General features: G+C 42.5%; 1 protein-coding gene across 1 annotated transcript in view; it reads right to left on the bottom strand.

Moving 5' to 3' along the window:
* The window catches only part of LOC121195426 (netrin receptor UNC5D-like), a 131,347-nt gene that overhangs the window by 20,357 nt on the left and 90,944 nt on the right, over positions 1-20,046 (bottom strand). Inside the window, exons 3-6 of the mRNA XM_041058883.1 lie at positions 11,984-12,127; positions 11,654-11,757; positions 2,176-2,350; positions 900-1,067 (exon numbers count right to left, since the gene is read on the bottom strand). Of these exons, the coding sequence (XP_040914817.1) occupies positions 900-1,067; positions 2,176-2,350; positions 11,654-11,757; positions 11,984-12,127 (591 nt within the window). The remainder of the gene's footprint in view (positions 1-899; positions 1,068-2,175; positions 2,351-11,653; positions 11,758-11,983; positions 12,128-20,046) is intronic.

Genomic DNA, 20,046 nt, shown 5'->3' with positions numbered 1-20,046 from the left:
CGTCACTATCAGCAGTGGAAATGTGTGATGCATTCATGGTGAGATGTAACTGGTTCAAAGGAGACTACCGCTAACTACAAAGCGTACCCCGAGCTTTTAGACTTGTTTCCTGCCTTCCAGGCAGTCACTACTTTTTGTTAATTTCAGATGTTTTAGAGAATTACAGAGGCCATTTTGTTGCTTTTACTTTTGGTTACATTTCCATTATTATTGTGTGATGATGCACATGTGAGCAGAGAGATGCCTTTCCACACTGGTGCATTCAAGGACATCCTCAAGTTCAAAATTCCTCGAGATGGCTGACAAACAGCTGAAAGTGTGGAAATAACAGTTTTGGGGAGGGTGGTGGGGGGGGGGGGGGGGGTGCAGCAGGAAGTAACTGCGTCTGACCGAGAAATTGTTCCAACAAAATCACAAGTTATATTTTTTACACTTTGCTTTCAAGACTCAAGTTTCAGCTTCACTGTCATGATACAATACAGGATCGTACAGTTCAGTGCAGTGGTAGACTTCTCCATGCTAAAACAACTGAACATGTATAAACAAGTCAAATATTTTAAAGTAGTGTGGAATGAAACAATAAAATAAAAGTAGAACTAGCACTGAATCAAGGTGGTGCTGAAGGAAGAAATAAAATATAAACGATATTATATTTACAAGGAAGATGTACAGTTATATATGGACATACATATATACACATATACACTGAGTTTCATTAAATTTTTACTAGTGACTGTAAACCTTTCAACTGTCAGTGGTAATTTAGGGAAAAAACAAAACTATTAACTGGAACCTGTGAGGCTGGAGGACATTTTCAAAATCTCTAAAATGCTGCAGCAAGTTTTAAAGCATATTATGCACAAACACTAACAGCATGGGGACTGTGTCCTTGTGCTTACCTGGACACAGTGTGTTGCAGGTGCTTTTCTGTACCGACATGCCCTCACAAAAGGCTCCCCCATTGAGAGGAGCTGGATTTGTGCAAGTGCGAGAGCGTTTCTGCACACCTCGACCGCAGCGTACATTACACGGAGACCAGTCTGTCCACGACGACCATCCTCCATTCACTGAGTGTGCCGAAGGATAAAGGGAAAGAGAGGAACAGACAGTAAGACTGGTCTACATTCTGTGGATAACAACGTGTTTTCTGTCATGAAAAACCAGAATGTCTGCGTCACACAGGAGTTCAGTCAGAGGTGACGATGAATATGTTATCAGGAAAAAAATAAAACACACACAGAGGTGTCTTTAAAAAGATGATCAATGATGTCTTCCCTTCCATCTACTCTTTCCTCTGATTTGTTGCCTGAAATAATGCAGGATGATTGACTAATCAGCTCATTTGCTGTCACAGGAAAGGAAGAAATACTAGTATTCCACTATTGTACATCTGTCTGAGGCTATTGGGAATAGTGAGCCTGTCAGAGACTTCATTACCATTATGGAAATTAATGATTGATGGGCCTCAGCAGTGGGCTGTCAGAAAGAATCAGATGCATTCCTACAGAAGCTAAACGCCCTCAGTAAAAAAAAAATAAATAAAAAAATGAAATTATAGGATGAGAGGTCAGAAGAACGAGCACTCAAACACTCCAATTAACAAGGTGTTCGTCTGGTGTGAAAGGAGGAAGTGCTAGGATGACATTATAATTTCGCTTCTCCTCCTTTGTCTCAGCAGAGCTCTCCACAGGGCCATAAAAATGCTGGAAACAGCGTCTGCTGGCCTGCAGCTATACAAAGCGTTTTACACAAGGTGTTTAGCGCTGGCAGATAAAAGCTGGGGAGCTGTGACAGCCCACGTCACTGCCTTTCCATCATTAATAATTGAGTTCTTGTAAATATTGTGCCTGTGTCTCCTTGTTTTTACACATGAGGGATCACTTGCCCATTACCTGCTCATTAGACTCTTGAGTGAAAAAAAAAAAAAAAGGCCACATGCTGCGGTTGAGCAGTGCTTTTTATATTAATGACTTTGGGGAATTTGCTTGAGGTGCCAATCTGACAGCCGACTTCTGTAGGGAAAGCTGATATTTTGATGCAGGAAGGAAAAGCTGTTTGACATTGTTTTGATCATCTGTACAGCAAACCTAAAGGATTCTTCTGTCATGCCTTTCTGGGCAGAGACAGGATGTAACCTTAGATGCATTTTTCTTGTCTGGAATTTCATATTCTTACCATAGACTACAACAGTGGCTGTGGCACTGCGTCTTTTGGCCACGATGTTGCTGGCGACGCAGGTATAGTTTCCCGAATCGGACAGGCGAGCTTCGGAGATGATGAGATTGTGGTCGCCTCTTGTGTCGATGACGCCATCAGAGCTTAGAGGCTCTTCGTTCTTCAGCCATTCCACCTGAAACCAGCAGAGTAAACACACGAGTAACTCCACAGGCTAAAAGTTTGTGACGATGTCACAGATGAAATGATGTGATCAGTTATCAGATACAGAAAACATTTTGTTTTGCATTGACTTGCAGTTTGGTTTGCTTGTTATGTGGCTGTTTGCACTATCACATTATTTTGCCTAACCTCACTGATAAGAAATGGGGTGGACAAAATAATAGCAACGCCTGTCAGTATTCCTATATTTATCGAGGTTAGTGGAGGGGCACAGTCTCATTGCAAGATTACGGGTTTGTGGGAAACATACACCGTGACTGACATCCACTTGGAGGGAGCGATGCAGTAGGTAGGTCACATCCTCTACCGTTACCAATTCAGTGGCCGTGTAGTGAGTGAAAGTAATAAGGAATTACAAAATAAAGGACGCTCTGTTGATGCTCCTCTCCTCGCATGGCTGGCCCTGTAAATTGCTATTAATGTGCCACTGGCTTGAGCTTTTCATTGAGAGAGACGAGCTGGGGCATGAGGGAGTGGGGTTTGATTTATGGCAGTGTATTTGAGGATTAAAAACTCCGCCCCGCCGGGAGCCCCATATGTTTGTGCATGGGGTTGTACACCACTGTGTGTGTGAGAGTGTGTGTGTGTGTGTTTGTGGAGAGTGTCCATTTGCCAAGGGAATGTAACAACAGCCAACAAACTCAGAGATTGCTTTGCTCTTTCGAAGCACCCCGAAAGAAAAAATTGAGCTGGGAAATCAATAAATTAGGCGTCATGTTGTCACAAGCGTTTTTTTTTTCCTTTTGATGGCTCAAGAAGTCTTTCATCAGGCTCCTTTAATTGAACTTTTTTCCATCATTCGGCTCCACAGCTTTGAAGACAAACCGACCGACCACACTGGTGGGCTGCGCCGGTCATTCTGTCAGCTGTTTGCTTTACATTTCTGCCTTTCACTATTTCACACTTTCACTGTCTAACCAACCCTTGGGTTGCCGTCCATGCTGTATTATATTTTCCACAGCTGCTAACATTCATCTACTCAATTGTGGAGGCAGTCAGTTCCAACCATCCACTGCGGATGTGGAAAGTGCAAATTTTTACATCACTACCTTAAGGTTCTATCTATCTATCTATCTATCTATCTATCTATCTATCTATCTATCTATCTATCTATCTAAAGTCTTGCATGCAGTTGTTCTTCCTCTGATTGAACAAAGTTTACCTTCTCCAAACGACTGCGGCTTTATCTACCATCTGTGAAGTAGGGAATTAACCTTGACAAGTAGGAGGTTTGTGCTTTATCACCCTCTCTGCAAACACTGCAGCCTCTTTCGGGAAAGGATGACAGAGGCGAGCTCAGTTGTTTTTACCAGGGTCACATTTTACATAGTGCAGTTGTTGCAGTCTCATACGAGCAACAAATTAGATTTAGAGGAAGATTCAGACTGCAGCTACAGTCTTATTGCTTTACTTTTTATGTCGGCAATTGAAATAAAATGCAGGCTATTTTTAGTTAATTGCCTGTGTTGTTCTGATGAGAGAAAAGGTCATGTTAATTACTAAGTTATCTGTTGTACAGTAAGTTAACAACAAACTTTGAGTATCAGTTCACACACAAATTGTTATACTAATACTTTTGTCTACTACAGCGCATTAATTTGTAGGATATCAAATTAATTAGAAATATACTTCAAGTTGTTTAAGAAAAAAATAACCACTATTTTCCTGCAGGCAACTGTAGGGAATTCAGTGAATTGAAAATTAACCCCCAGCCCTTTGTTCTCTCCCGGCGCGTATTCTGATGGGATCCACGCTCGTAGTAATGTCAAAATCAAACTTGACAGGTCCCAAGATTTAAACATTATGTTGCTTAAATTAAATATATTTCAACATTTAGTGGATAATATGTCACCTCAGGAAATATGGAGTGGAACTACATGCACTGCCTAAAGCTAAAACTCACAGAGATGGGACACACTGTATTGTATAAACGATTCAGTTCCGTGACAAATCTAATTTCTATCACGATGTAGCAAGTAAAAATAATGAGTTGGATAAATGTGCATCTATTGTCTATTCCTCAGAAATTTGACATGAATCATTTAAGCAGTGCAGAGAAGTGTTTTTCCTCATTTACAATGTCCCACCACGACACTGCTAAATCACCACTGTGCACTGACGGAGTTTTACTGAAGAGGAATTGAACAGTATTATTCTACATTGTAGATGTTGGACTATCTAACAGGTAATAAATTATACATTACAGTAAAAGGAAAAAAAATCTATCAATGACATCTGCAAAATGAGGTTTAATGTCTGAAATCGGGTCATTTAAATGATTTCGCTTGTATGCTTTTACAAGGCTAGTTCATAAATTTTACCACTGTAACACAGACCACAGGAAAGAAGGGATGAAAGGAGAGAACGTTACTGGACGTAGACTGGAGGTGGGATTTAATCCTTGACAGTCGGGAAGAACTAGGGAGTCCAGAGGTTGCAGACCTGACCATTCGACCAGCTGTGGACACAGCATTTTAAATATATGTCTCAGATAACTTATTATACTTGACAAGCGGAACTGACTTAACTGGATTAAGATTGACTTTCCATAGAGGTACATCATAAATGGTGGTATATATGTATTGATGGGTGGGTATGTCGCTGGATGAGGTGCTCTGCCTATTTATATTTCCTCTAATGTGGACTCTGTGGCAAGCCCGCCTCCTCTGTCGCTCTTTTTATATCTCACTGTACACCTTGGCTCAAGCCCTGATGCTATATTGACAATTCTCATCTACAACAACAGATACAGTATGCCAATATGACACTTATTGTCTGGAGAGCTAAAAAAAAAAAAAAAAAACCCGTCTAGCTTTGATCCCTTTTTCATTGTTTTTTAGACGTGAGGCACTTCATGGATCCAGAAAGTAGGCAAGCATCGACCCAGCTTCTTCTGATGCCACCGCTCTCTCTTCCACAAATTTAAAATCTATGTTTCTCGCTGCCTGGAAATCACTGGGATTATTTTTAAGGTAAAATGAGGCTGAGAATTACTGTGGTGGCTCGCCATGACTGAATCAGTGGAACTAACAGTGGAAAGAGACATTTTTTAATGACACTGACCTGTGGTGTGGACGTCTGGGAGTGTCCTGCCGACAGGACTTTTTTCAGTGGCAGAAACACACACTACCGAAGAGCGTTTTGTTTCTGCCACAACCTCGAAACCACACTTAAAAAGACAACAATTTTCCAATCAATCCTTTTTAGGATGGTATTGATAACAAGTGAGCTGTGTTTGAGAGCTGAAGTATCAGTTACTGTGGTATTGATCTGCCCTTCACTAAGGATCATTCACGCACACCCTCTTTGCAGAACTGTTGAGTTGTATAGGAAGCTATGTGTCTAAGACAATGCTCCCAGTACTGGCTCTGTGTGTATATATTCTGTCTTTGTTTAAGATGTGCATACATGGTTTAAGCTTGTGTATTATAATACTACAGACATTTTTAAAAGTGTGTGTGGTGAAGAATAAATGTGTCTGCTCAGCGTGTGTTCGTATGTGTTCGGAGAGGGACGGAGGGCTTTCAGATCTGCCCGAGTCGTCTCACATTTCAGACACTCAAGTTTATGGGAAGATATTTTTGAATTAGAATTGATGAGTGTGAAACTAACATGAACATTTGTTTACAGAAGTGGGAAGATCCTACTGATGCGACCAGTCCCCTCATTGGAAAACTATGAAGACGTAAAGGTGATTTGAGCTCAGTTAGCAAAAAGACCAAGTAAAAGTAGACATTAGCAGTAGAGAGGTGTAACTTCATTACACCATTGTCTTCTTCAGTGTAACTGACCACATAATTGTCTCTCTGGTCTCTCTGTGACTGTGGGAGTAGAATAAATTTGAACTGTCGCTTTCATTTTTCGGGGCCCTTATCTCAGGGAATTCTTAGACTAAAGTAAAGGAAAAAAAAAATGTTTTGTACTGTGGTCGCTTTTTCTGTCTCATGTTTTTGCTTTGATTAATCTCTCTCACTCTGCCCCTCCTTTACTCTTTTCCAGTGTTCGCTGCAGGAAGTGTATAAACCCAGAGAGTGATTTGCATTCTGCGTTGGTCCTAGAGTCTCCCCTTTGGGGGAACGCCATAGAGAGATGCACATGCTGATGAGAAGGCAGGGACAGGACAGACTCAAATGAGCCTGATAAGCCAGTGCCTGGGGAGGACAGGAAACGGATTTGCTTAATTGGCAAATTTGTTCCACTTAGATAGCAGCAACCAGTGGTGAACTACACCACACCTATCCCAGTCAATCAGGCCTTACGGGCAGTCCGCTGGTGGTGGTGGTGGTGTTACATGCTGTCAAGGTCACAATGTTGACCATTAAACAGCAGATAAGTTCAACTGAAAACTGCACTTGGCACTGTGTCCCTCTGAAAGTTTTCCTTGTAACTTTTGTCCTGTTTAGAAACAGTTCGCTTCCAGCCAGAGGAGAGAGAGCAAATAAAATGAAGTCATGGTATATTGAAAGCAGCATCAGATGGTCAGCAGGGGAGCCGTGTACCATGCAGCAGTCTCATTTCTCTGGTAGCTTCAAGCTGTTTGAAGATGTTGAGACGAGAGAGCCGGAGAGGTATCTCAAAATTTATGCACACACATAAAAAAAATAAAATAAAACGTACGTCCTTTACAAGTGATTCTGATTCCTCCTTGCATCAGGCCTAAACACTCAATTATTCCGCAAGCAAATGTAATGACCTACATTTACAATCATTTAAATAGGAAGTGAAAGCGACATGAAGACGATTACAAAGCATCGCAGTAGGTTTTGTTCCATCTGATTCAATTACGGTTGAGCTTCATTAACAAGCCGTCTCCTCCTTTCACTCCCCTCATGCCTGTACCCTCTCTGCCTTCCCTCAGCCATGTATGGCCTTTTCTCAATGCAACAATGACTTTCATGAAATCACATTAAACAAATGAGCCCTCCGAATCTGACAGCAGCATATTCTAGAGGCGGGGGTGGCTAAACCCTCGTCGTGTCCTTGGTTTATCTCCACACCGTCTCTGGAAATGTTATGTTTATCACTGAATAATTACATTTTAAGCACTTCAAATGACTTTGGATGAGAGGCTTGATGATTAATTACACTTGGTAAAGAATACTTGGGCGGTTAATGTGGAGCTAATGATGGTAAAACAGTTTTTTTCCCCTAAGTTATAGGAGGCCCTTTATTCTCTCCACCAATAAACTTTTAGCCTCACAAAACACAGCCACAGTTTTCACTTCACTCGTTCAGAGCTGGCAACACTCAATCGGTATTTGCTTGGATGACATTTTAAGTAGGCTGGACAATGGATGGCTCAGGCTTTAACACGAACCCTGCCTGCAGCTGGATGAAGCAATCACTGCCTGAACTGTGGCAAAAACCCCCTAAATCAAGTATTTAATAAATCCAAGTCAGAAACTACACCGTGTAGATCCTGAATCGTGCTTCACTTGATAATTACAACGCCTACTTTGTTTGTCAAAGTTCGGGAGTGTGAAACTCTTCCCTTTCAGACGCAGCTCAAAGCTGCAATTTTTATCTAACATCTTAGAAAACCTTCGCACAGTCGATCTCTTTTATGAGAAACTGTGTGAAGTTCCAGAATTCTGATCTGGCTTTTGTTTTGTATGGTGTGCTGCTGATTCGGGGCTCAGTGCTCCATTGTAATTCTCCTTGATCTCAGATCAGCCTTTGACATCTGTCCAACAGGTTCTCTGTCATGGTTAGAAATGTCCTGTATCATTTTAGTGCGTCTCGCCTTGCTGGAATTAAGAAGTGGAAGTCGAAACAGGTGTCTGCAGTCTGAAGGTCATTATAAAAACCTTCAGGTCAAAGCATGTGTCTGATGAAAAGTCTCTCATACAGTCTGGGAGCTGTGTCTCATGATGCTGCAGTTGTATTTTGACGCTCAGGTGACTAAAGTCACTACAACGTATACAATAAACACATTCTACGAAAGGTGACCGCACCACACCAATCCTTGATGCCCTTCAGTGGTTTCAGGTCAGTGTTTGAATGGATTTAAAGATTTTATTGCTTGTTTTTAAAGCCCTGCATGGTCAGGCTCTTACTCATCCTGTATCTGTGATCTGCTAAGTCCCCACAAGCTTTTTTGCTGCTTGAGATCCTCTGAAGATTGTGAATTTGTTTTTTTTTCAGACAGCTATGTCTCTTAATTTCTCTTGGCTCGCTAGTTGTTTTCTTAGAGCTACTTTCATAATCGATTCATCATGATGACCATGATCTTTCTCCTCCAGTGGTTTTTGATTTTCAGCACGTCTATCATTTTGAACTGTTTTAACAAAAAGGATTTATGTGAGCAGAGGACACGTGTGACACGTTTTCCTCCTCGGTTCAGATCCATTAATGGAACAACATCAACATTGCAATGCATATTTTAAACTGCCCTTTCCGTTTATAAGAAGTGGAGACAACTGAGAAGATTGGGCCATCTCATCTCTTGTCACCAATAAACGGAAGCAAGGCTTAAACTGTTTTACTATGATACATTCTCTGTGGTCTGGCTTACAGTGCGCACAGATTATTGCCTCTATCACTGCTGGGACAGATAATATGGCATTCTCTGATTTTCATTAACATCCTACACAGCAGCCCAGTAAACTCCCGGGTGGCTTAGTTACAGCGAGATGGGGATAAAGTTCTTTCCTCCCTCTCTGTTGCTGTTGCCTCTGAGAACATGAACAGAGCAGCGACATAAGGGGATTTCAAGCTGTAAAGTCGGCTGCACAGCGTTTATGTCTTAAAACAGCGTGCAAAGTTGGAACTCATTTCATTTGCATGTTGTCAGCTGAGCATTTATTGTCATCTCCCAAAAAAAATTAACCGTGCGCACTTCTTCACCATCACAAGTATTCATTTCCGTCAGGATTGGCTGCAAATCGCAGCAGTATGAAAGACTCAAAATAAATGTCATGACCAAAATAAATATGCCTCGGAATACAAATAGAGTTCAACAGATCACGCTGCATCATGACCTCAATTCCTTAAAACTCAAACTGTAGCTGAGCTTCAGCTTCTCTCTGAGCCAAATTTCACAGTGAGGGTTACAAAAAAGGCTTTAACCTCTCAGCAATGCCTCAAGTCACAAAAAGAGAAAAGTGCAGCCGCGTCTCCAACTCTGTGAGTTGGAGTATTTTTTTTTTCCCAGTGCAAGTCATACTAGAGGGAGCTGGATTTGTCCCTGCATTATTTACTATTACCATTCTCTTTGTTAGCTGGAGTCACATTAATGAATGCATGAGGAGTTGCCTATTTGATGACCACAATGCATGGGGGAGACTCATGGTACACCGATGCTCCATTTGCGTGAGCTGAATCATTCATCTCACACACACACACACACACACACACACACACACACACACACACACACACACACACACACACACACACACACACACACACACACACACACACACACACACACACACAACACAGCTTTACATTCTTTATGTGTACTATGGAAGGAATCCACGGTCATCTTTAAGGGATCTGAAAGCCCCAACCTACATTTCTTCTGGGATCAGGCATTTTATTAATACAGTCACAGTCAGCTGAAGAAATATTTGGGTAATATACATTTCAAATATACTCACACAAGTGCTGACTTTCAGCTTGAATTTAAGATGATGTTGAATTGTAGCCATTTTAATGCAGTCCTATAATTTTAAGGGACCAAAAGTCATTAACATAAGTGATCATACTGTATTTAATATCTGCTCAAAATCCCTTACAATCAAACACTGTCTGAGGTCTGAAGTATCTTTACCACTGATGCTCTGCTGGTGTCTGTACTGCTCACTTCTTGCTTGAATCGTGAGCTTTTTGGTTTCAGTCTCGTATTCAGCGAGTGAAACACGTGCACATGTTCAGTTCAATCTTAGACCAGATGTTCGCATCAACCTTGTCATGTAACATCCAATTTTTCCTCATATGGATATGCGAGATTCTGCAGGACAAAAAAACTCTTTCAAACAAGGTGATGTAACGAGGAGTTTACGATTAATGGCAAGAAAAACAGAGTGTTTCCCACGTTTGGCTAGAGTGAGTCAGAAGACGTTTATCGTATAAAAGTCAAAACAACAGAGTCAGTGTAGCATTAGACGTCGTGACAAATACTGTAATAGGCGGCTAGTTAAACAAGTATTAACTTACCAGCTTTAAATTAGTGCCGCCATGAAGGCTCATGCAGAACAATACTGATGCAGGGTGGTGTTTATTTGAATTTCTGTAGGCGGTGGAGAACCAGTTCTAAACTGGTGGACATACAGAATATTATAATGTCTTCCAATATGTCAAATACCCCTAACCCCATTGTCCCAGCCATTCTGACCGTCCTGAATTTGATTAAGAATTGTGACTTAAACTCAGCAACAAACTCTCAACTGATCATATTTTAAAAAAGTACAATATATAATGTATGTGTCTCTTTGATTGTTGTGCTTATATTACGGACGTAAGCATAGCTCTTATCATTAGCATCATAAAACATCAATTACTTGATAGTCAGCGTATGTAAGGACCTGTCAATCAGTTTTTAACAGCAGGGTTCTGGTCCTGTGCTTTGAAATGTGCCGGCAGGGCTGTCGTTTTGTTTACGCATAGATCACGGACTGTGCCTTTAAGTAAATGCAAAGCTTCAGATGCTTGGGCACACAGGCTTTGATATTGACATATCTGCCTACTGAGCCTCCACATGAAGGCACACAACATCAGAGTGCAGCACAACACACACCACTCAACAGGACTGTCCGCGAGAGCCTCATTTTATATTCATAGTAAAAATTAAAATGGCAATGACAGGCACTCTCTTTCACACAAACACACAAACACACACACACACACACACACACACACTCAGAGGACTCAGAGGGGAGAGGGGGAACGAAAGTGAGAATGAAATGAATACGTGACATCTAAATAAGTCATAGCCGTGCATCCTTTCACCCAGGAACATAGCGATGCACATGGATAGCTCTTATTGCCAGTATATGAATGATCACTCTAACTTGAACAGAATGAGCCTGGGAAACTAAATGAACAGCGTCTTCAGCTCATCAGCTGCACCTCTGGCTTACACTAGACTGACGATAATAGCGCATATGTGTCTTTGATTTGCTGTGGCTGGAGAGTAAGAAAACATTGTGTCATGAAAACAGAGTTATTCTGTCAGTAGACCAGACACATGACTGCTCCTCTCTGGGCAACACAGGAGAAAATGTTTCTTGTTTGAAGTGTAAGGAGCCCTCACCTCAGCCACAGGCACTCCCTCTGGGGGACGGCAGTGCAACACAATCATGCCATTCAGAGGCACCTCAGTGCCTTGGGGGTCCTGCTCAAAGTTCTTCCTCAGGTCTAGGGAAGAGAATAAACAGCCTGTATTAAACAGCACGAAGGAAAACCTAAACATTCACATTAAAACGTCAGATTTGTTTCATATGTGACCTTCTCTCCTCGCGCAAACATACACGGACACAGAGACTGATGCCTTCTATGAAATCCCACCACCGGTTTGAAGAGGAATAACCTTTTCAGAGACAATAAGGTCAGTCTGGTATCAAAACGACACAGAGTTGCTTACAGGCGATTCGGACGGTTGCCTTTCGGCTCTTGGAGGTTCCCAGGTGACTCCAGGCGACACACAGACACCAGTAATCCTCCGGGCCATGAAAATCCTCCACCTGCTGACGTGACACGTTGATCATCACCTCGCGGATCTTCAGCCCTGCAGACAAGATGGTTGATTGCTCAGATTAACTTTCATTACATCACAGGGATGATCAATCAAAGAGGTGAGGACTTGTAGGGACAGGATGATGAATGAAATTTGAATCTGATAAGATTATCAGCAGTGAACGGGTCTCCCTAGCAGGAGAGACTGCTCGTCAAAAAAAAAAAAATTGATTTCAGGGAGTTTGTTGCAACAACAACTTAAACTTCTGTGCACGCTCCACAGACATAGAGCTGATCACTTCATTCTTAATATTAACATCAATATCATTACTGGTCTTTTGACAAACCCTCATTAGAGCTCGAGTTTGGCAAACACATGGCCACCGATGCAAAATGCTGGTTGCACTGGATAGGCATTGTTATTGAGCCCTTATATCCTCTTTCAGAATCTAACCTTAATCCATTTACAGAGAACTGACGCTAAATGCTTTCCAATGGAGGCATTAGCTGAGAGGAAGAACACATCAGCCTCTTATTGTTTAAAGGCAGAGTATGAGCACTAATTTTTTTTTCTGTGAAAACATTTGAACGGGACTATAATTTAAGGTAGCAAAACAGTGCAATTAAATGCTGCGTCTGAACACCAATACTTTCTGTGACAATCAAATCATCTATTTCTGCGGCAGAACTTTGAGTTGATGTCAGGCAGGTCATTTGTTAATATCTGTATATTGTCTGTGCTGCAGCCCATAATGAGCTAGGCGTGAGACGGGCATTTTCTGAGACAACTGATGTGAATTTAAAAGCCTGGTATTTCATTTATGCCAGACTATGCACAAAAGATGACAGCCTCGAACCATTAATGTATAATAGGCTGGCTTTTTGGGAGTCTAGGAAATTGAAGCTTTCATCCAAAGTATGTGATGTCTCTCTCTCGCATGGAAGAAACCTGAATTTCAGTCATCCACCTTGAACAGATTTATTAATATGTGAATACAAAGTTATGAACAGCTAATGATTGCGTCTGATGTCGTGCTCCCTGCAGCATGCAATTAAGGTTGCACAACATTATAGCAAGTACCAACTACTCCCAACAAAGAAAACTAGTATTAGAGACTTTAAGTAGATTCTAGTGTGAAGATGGTTCTGATTAAATGGCATACACTTGTAGCAGTGATTCAGTTGTTTGCAGTGTTGTGACGCAGCAGCGTAAGCAGAGCATTTATGTGGTTAGATTTGGCGACACCTGTGGTTACTGGTGGTAACAGCAAGTGTGTTTGAATACGACCGACAAAACTCGGAGCAGCTACTACGTTTGAAATACAACGCAGATGCATCTGTTTACAGTGCAGACAAACAAACACGAGTTGTCTTAATGAACAGGTCAGTCAGTGTTTGGCCTCCATATTTAACTTCAGTGACAAATGCCACATGTTTCCTGTGACTGCTTCACAATAAAATCCACTTCATAGTTTGACATTTAAAAGCTTTTGATGTGACACAGCAGCAGCAGCAGCAGCAGCAGGAAATGTTAGATTTGCAAACAGAGAACAGTGGCGCTGATATCAGTGAGATAAAATAACAAACAGTAATGTTAGATTGCACGCTGCATTGTTTCCTGTGAACCACCAATGCTAAGGCAGTTTCAGTGCCACACAGGAAACTACTATATAAAAAGGTAATTACAGAATGGAAATACATCAAGAACAACAAACCTTTCAAAGTAAAAAAATTGGGATTAATTTAAAATCTATTTGTAGAACCTTCTAAAAATTTTGAGTCATTTTCTAAAAGCAGTAAGTCAAGAGAAGTTGCCCTTTAGATTTGTATTTTTTTCTTTTTTTTTTTTTTTTTAGAAGAGCTAACAAGTCATGCCTAACAACACATCTCACAGCAGCTGTTCAAAAATCACTGTAAAGCTTAGCCTCTTGTGGCTTATTGCTTAATTACGCAGCCCTACACTTGTAGAGGAGTCGTCTCTCCACAGGCTTTTGCCATCATGCCGCAGATTGCAGACAGCAGCTTAGACATGCGCCGGGATTAAATGAAAATAATAATAATGTGAAATGAAAGGTTATCAAAGGAAGCCTAATGACATACTGTGGAACAGAAGTGTTGTCTGAACACACTGTAATCATCCGCACTGACTGACTGATTTTACCGTTTCATAACCTTTTCAATTCTTGGTCAAGAGAAGAATGTTCAGAACTGTGCCTCCAAACAGAGGTGTTCTCTGAAGACACTGTAATCCTCTGCAACGACCGACTGATATTATGCACAATACACCCCCCGCCCCCATCTACGTCTCCTTCACACTGCTACAAATTAGAGACTTAATCAACATGCCTGATTAAGTGAGACTGAGGCAGAGTTAACTACAGGAAAATGAAAACACAAGATTGCACTCTAGTGAGGGGGCTAATTTGTCATCACATCATGAGAAATGCGTGGTGGTGTCGGTGCGTCACTGAAGTTCAACTCTTTGGGCTCCGTGTAGCAGGGATGTAAATGATTGTGAATACATTATTGTTCGATTGTGAACACATAACGCACTCTTAACAGATACACACAGCATCTGAATTGTTGTAGAAATATTTGCCCCCCCCTTGACCCACTGACTTGTCATCTGATTAACACAAATGTCTATACAACATAAGAAACATCAGTCCTTACCTGACTCAGTAGGCCACCCAACTATTGGTACAGGCCACGGTTATCTTTGCAATGTCCGCTCAGTGGGCCTCCCTTCACACGCAGTGAAAGCCTTACACACGGCCCAGAGTGCGGTGGTGCGTCTGGTTTTCGATCAGCCTCAAAGGGCACATGCCACTCTGCTGCTCGCTGACCTCCACTGGCTACACATGGCCGCCCGAATCAAAAATTCAAGTCACTAATGTTTGCCTACAGAGTGACTTCTGGATCTGAAGCCATGTACTTGAACTCAGTCATTCAGGCTTATGCTCTTTCTCGGCCACTGCGTTCCTCCAGGGGAATGTTGTCTGGCTTTGCCAGACTGTTCTTGTTTGTGGTTCCCTGATGGTGGAACGAGCTACCAAATGCTATCAGAGCAGGGCCGTTGCTCTCTGTCCTCAACAATCTCTTGAAGACTCATCTCTTCCTCCTTTCCTAACTGCTCTAACACCCTAACATGCATAATTAGCACTTACTGTGTACTTTCGGTGAACTTCCATATCTGATCTCCTTGTCTTATTGAACAGATTTAGTACTTAGTACTTACTTCAAGGTCACCCACTGCACTGAAGCTTTAGCGCTGTCCCTCATTTGTAAGTCGCTTTGGATAAAAGCATCTGCCAAGTGACTAAATGTAAATGTAATGTAAATTTGTTGTACAGTGCAAGACGAAGTTTGAGTGATGTTTTTTTTTAACTCATGGTCTGATACTGACGTCTGGTTTGAGTTGACAGTAGATGGAAAACGGACAAACTAAAATTAGAGACGGTTTCAGAAGGACATGCAAACTGCCCAGGACAGCTTTCCAGACATTTCAAATCGAACCATATGGAGAATCTCTAGTTTTTAAAGACAAATAATGGAATATGGCCAAATGCAATTCTGACTTATGTTTTCCCGCTGTTAAAACCACCTGGTCTATTTCCACTGTATGTTTCTGTCCACACCATAAACACTTACTCAGCTTTTTGTGGGACAGTTTCAGCTTTCGTTGTTCTTTTTTCATAGGTGGGGTTAAAAGACAATATTATTGTTATTTTGTGGGCAGCTCACAGTAGATGAGCTGGTAGCAGAAAATGAAGCAATGTAGACAATCACTAACATCTTGCAGTATACTGTATGCCACAGTCGCTCCCGGCATAAATCCATATACAGATATTTTTGTGACATAAATTGTGTCACAGGTTGTCATTTGTCATTTTTGCTTGGCTTCAGGAAGGCAGGTCTTATCTAACATGAGCCTGTCACAGGGCAGACGCTGGGAGCAGAGGAAGCTGAGAGGACAGTGGTGAGCTGCTGTTTTGTTGTTTTTATGTCTGCATTCTGTTTGTCAAACTAAATGAAATGAAACCTATGCCAAGCTCACAGCATGGTTGGCGACATGGCATATTATGTATAGATAGCGGCTTGGTGTTACACCCCTGCTTCACCGAAGGATGAATTTTCTTCTCTTCAGCTCAAGAACGTTGTTTCGAGAGCAACTTATCACCTCATTTCATGTTGAGCACGCTCCCTTATTCAAATTCAATTAAAAGCATTGAAACCCAGACCTTCCACACCCCGACAGATACCCCACAACCACAGACACTCCCACTCCCACTCCCCTCACTGCTCTGCTGGACTGTTGCTCCAGCAGCTCTCTGTCATTCCCATGACCTTCTTCTCCTAAACTAACCAAGTAGTTATTGTGCCCAACCCTAACCAAACTGTAACAATTCCACAACCTTACCTGTGTGTTTATTATTGTTACCATGGCGACAAAGGTCCGGTATACCTGGCTCCTATGAAGGAGGGAGTAGCGAGCTATATGATCGTTTACATTGCATTGTTGGGATTGTGAAAACAGCCTAAAACGCTGTGGAAACCAATGAGCGGGTTCAGTCATGTTGTCTCTTAACTCACAACGGCTTTTTTCACAATCAGACCTCCTCATCTTTATTAATGACGGAGAAAACAGGGGAAGCTAATGAATAAACAACAGTCTGCTGTTCCTGATGCGGTGTTTTATGCTGAAAGCAGACAAACTCACGCAGGGTGGAGTGAGCTACAGCTGTGCAGACTCACTCCGAAAAACCCTTCTGCTGGCACACAATGAGAAAGTTTGTGAACACTAAACAAAATAAAATAAGACAACAAAAAGTGGTGCTTTCCATATGAGCCCCCTTCATATCATAAAGAAAAAGTGACATGAAAAATAATTTTAATATGCTTAAATGTCTTCAACCAAGCATATGCAAACACAAATGCATAATACTAGTAATAGGTATTCCCCCACATGGAAGAGTGGATATTATTTGTTTGAGTGAGGCCCAGGTTCCCCCACATTAGGTAGAGATCAAAGAGCTTAGTCCCTTTTCCAAGTAGCCTCAGTCACACGGTGTTGGAGAAATTATAACTACTTAGTCGTGATGATGACATGCGGTCACTTTTCTTCATTCAGGAAAACAAACATCCATTCAGCTCCTTCCATGGGCATGTCTCAAGCCACCTGTTTATTTTCCCTGTGCCTCTCTCCCCCTCTTTCTTCTGCGCTCCGTCTGCTTTCCCTTCAGGCTGATGCCAGTGGCTCTTGACAAAACACCACAAAGCCTTGACAACAGACCTCAAGGTGGAGCAGCTTCCACTTGCCCCCTTCATTCATGTCTTTTAATAAGTCTCTAATGTAGCCTCTATAAAAGAGTCAGGAAGAGATACACCAGCGCTGATGCTCACTTTTCATCCCACGTCGTTCTCTTTTTCTCTTTCTTTCTCCGTCTCTCTTTTGGTCTGTCTGGCACGGGGCCTGTGGTGTGATTTCTCCCGGCTTTGGCCCATTGTTTCGCCTTGGCTGAGTCTATGAAAGGGCCCCGAGGGAGCCGGGTAGTGCCAGCTACAAGTGGCTCCTGATCCAATCCGTTCAGCAGAACTCGACTGGTCCGGCTCGGCTCAGCCAGGTCCGGGATGTCTCTGTCGCACTTGATGTCACGTTGATGGGGGATTTTCAGAATTCGGTTTGACTGAGGGATCCTTGTGAGGCAGCTGTGTACATAGTGGGTGACATGGAGTGGGCTGCGGGTTGAGGTGGATGGAGCTTTAGGAGAGCGTCTGTCTGATGTGAACCCAGCTTTGGGGAAATGTTTGTGTGATGTGACATTGCGGCATGCAGCTCAGCATGTGGGGGCTGTGAGGGTTGGCTGAAGGCCAGACGCAGACGAACCCTGCTAGACAAGCGGAACATGCTCCCAGCAATATCTTCAGTCTGGTCCCAGCTGTGTGTGTCATACTTAATCCTGGAACCAAAGGGACGCATTACTCCATGCATAAAAAAAATCATGATAATTCAGCCATTAAAATGCTGCGAGTCCTTATTTGTGTCATTCCCCCGGTTGCCTTGTTTATGTTTATCCAAAAACTGCGTGTCTGCTTATTAGCAGCCAGTTTCGCATACACAAGTAGCTCTCATTCTGTGGGCCACTTCATTTGTGTCACTTCCATTTCTTTAACTAATAGTCTGTGACACTGAGAGACTCCGAGGCATCTCGCTTTCCCCTCACCAGTCCACACCTTTCTTTCTTTCTTTGGCCTGAGTTGGTGCCTGGTTGATGTTATCATCTAGGATCACAATACACAACACTGGAGTCAGTCTCTGAGAGAGCATCAACAGGAATAGATATCCATACTTCCTCCATCCACCCTGCATTCATACGCTTTCCCTCAATCACTATCGCCTCATCTCTGAATGTGCAAGAGCTGCTATCCTCTCCTCCTCGACAACAACCAGCGTGGTATCCGTTTTCAGCCTCTCTTCCACTCTCCCATCGCCCTCTCCATTTCCAATGTCCTCTTTCTCCCTTATCCCCTCTTTCTCTTATCTCTCCATCAGAGTATCATCCTTTCAGCTGAAGTCTATAGGCACAGATATCCCCTCTGTTCCACCTTCCTCTCTCCTCTCCTTTCACTCTGTCCTTCAATAATCTCTTCAGTTCCATCACTCATTTCCATCTCTTACCCACCCCCCCACCACAGCATTTCAACTCAGTCAAAAATGAAGTTGTCTTGTGTGATAGGTCAGAGCGTTCAGTGTGCTGCTAGAGTCTGTGTTTTGTTTACAGCTACTGCTCTTCTTTTATTTTGTCTTGGGATTTTAAAGCAAGCCTAAACCTCTGATTTAGTGTCTGTAAAAACTCGATACAGCTCCCTAAAATCATTCTAAGGAGTTTATCAGTGTGAGCTGTTTTCCTGAAGGGAGGTTAAAATCTGGGTAGCAACGATTACATGGAACATCCAGCTGAGCCTTGTCTGCCTGTGGTTTATCAAAGGGCTTAGCAATTGCAAAGGGATAAGGAAATAAATGCTGTTGCACTGAATTTGAAGATACACTGCACTGTGAAGCGATAATCGCGTTGTCCAGAAAGTCGAACAATGCACCTCTTTCTTGGCAAAATCCAAACTTTGGTTTGAAAGGTTGTCTTCATGTCACACCTGCCTCAGCAACCTTCCCCGACACCCCCTCCACTTCTCATTCTGTGTCTCCCTAACCTGTTGTCACTTGGCCCAGTGGCTCGCTCGCTCTCCCTGTGTCTGTGATTGTCTGAGTGGAAGTAGGTGTCCTGAAGTCAGAGAGGAGACACAGTAGCTGTGCCTCATCCCCATAATCAAACTCTCTTCAAATACACAGCTCTGCCACTACAACCCTGTCAGTGTGTAGCCTCTTCCTCAGTTAGTCTACGTGTCAAGCCTTTTTTTTTTACAGGTTGCTTGACTGTTTTAGCCCGTTACCTGCATCCTGATCCTTGTCTCATCTCCCCTGCAGTTCCACTTCCTGTCTCCAGCTCCCGGCTCCTCGTCTTGTCTCCCTGACTCCCCTCATCATCCTCATGTTTCCTCCTCCCTGCTGTGCGTCCAAGCCTCCACCGTCTCATTCACCATTTCCCACCGCCTGCTCCGCTGGTCTCCACCTTCATCCCCAGTACCATCGTCATCATCGTCAACCTTTATAAATTATTTTCTAACCTACTACTTGCCTCTGAATTTAAAGAGAGCACATGAGAAATATTCAGAATCATGATTTCAAATCAGTAACATTTCACTTTTGGTCTCAGATCAGAGTTTCAAGCTTTGTCCTGCATGGATGGACCAGCCTTCACAGCCACAGCAACTGTCCAACAATATTTAAGCATGGACTTGAAAATGCTCTCAACAGACAGCTCTCTCCATTTGTGTTTATACGGGGCAGCCATTACTGTCAGTCCTGATCAGTCTCTTGTTTCATGGTTCAGATTAGGCCATTTACCTCCCGAG

This window comes from Toxotes jaculatrix, chromosome 16, assembly GCF_017976425.1.
Source record: "Toxotes jaculatrix isolate fToxJac2 chromosome 16, fToxJac2.pri, whole genome shotgun sequence".
Taxonomy (NCBI): Eukaryota; Metazoa; Chordata; class Actinopteri; family Toxotidae; genus Toxotes; species Toxotes jaculatrix.
Note: the sequence above shows the minus strand (reverse complement) of the source record. Positions and strands in the feature narration are given on the sequence as shown.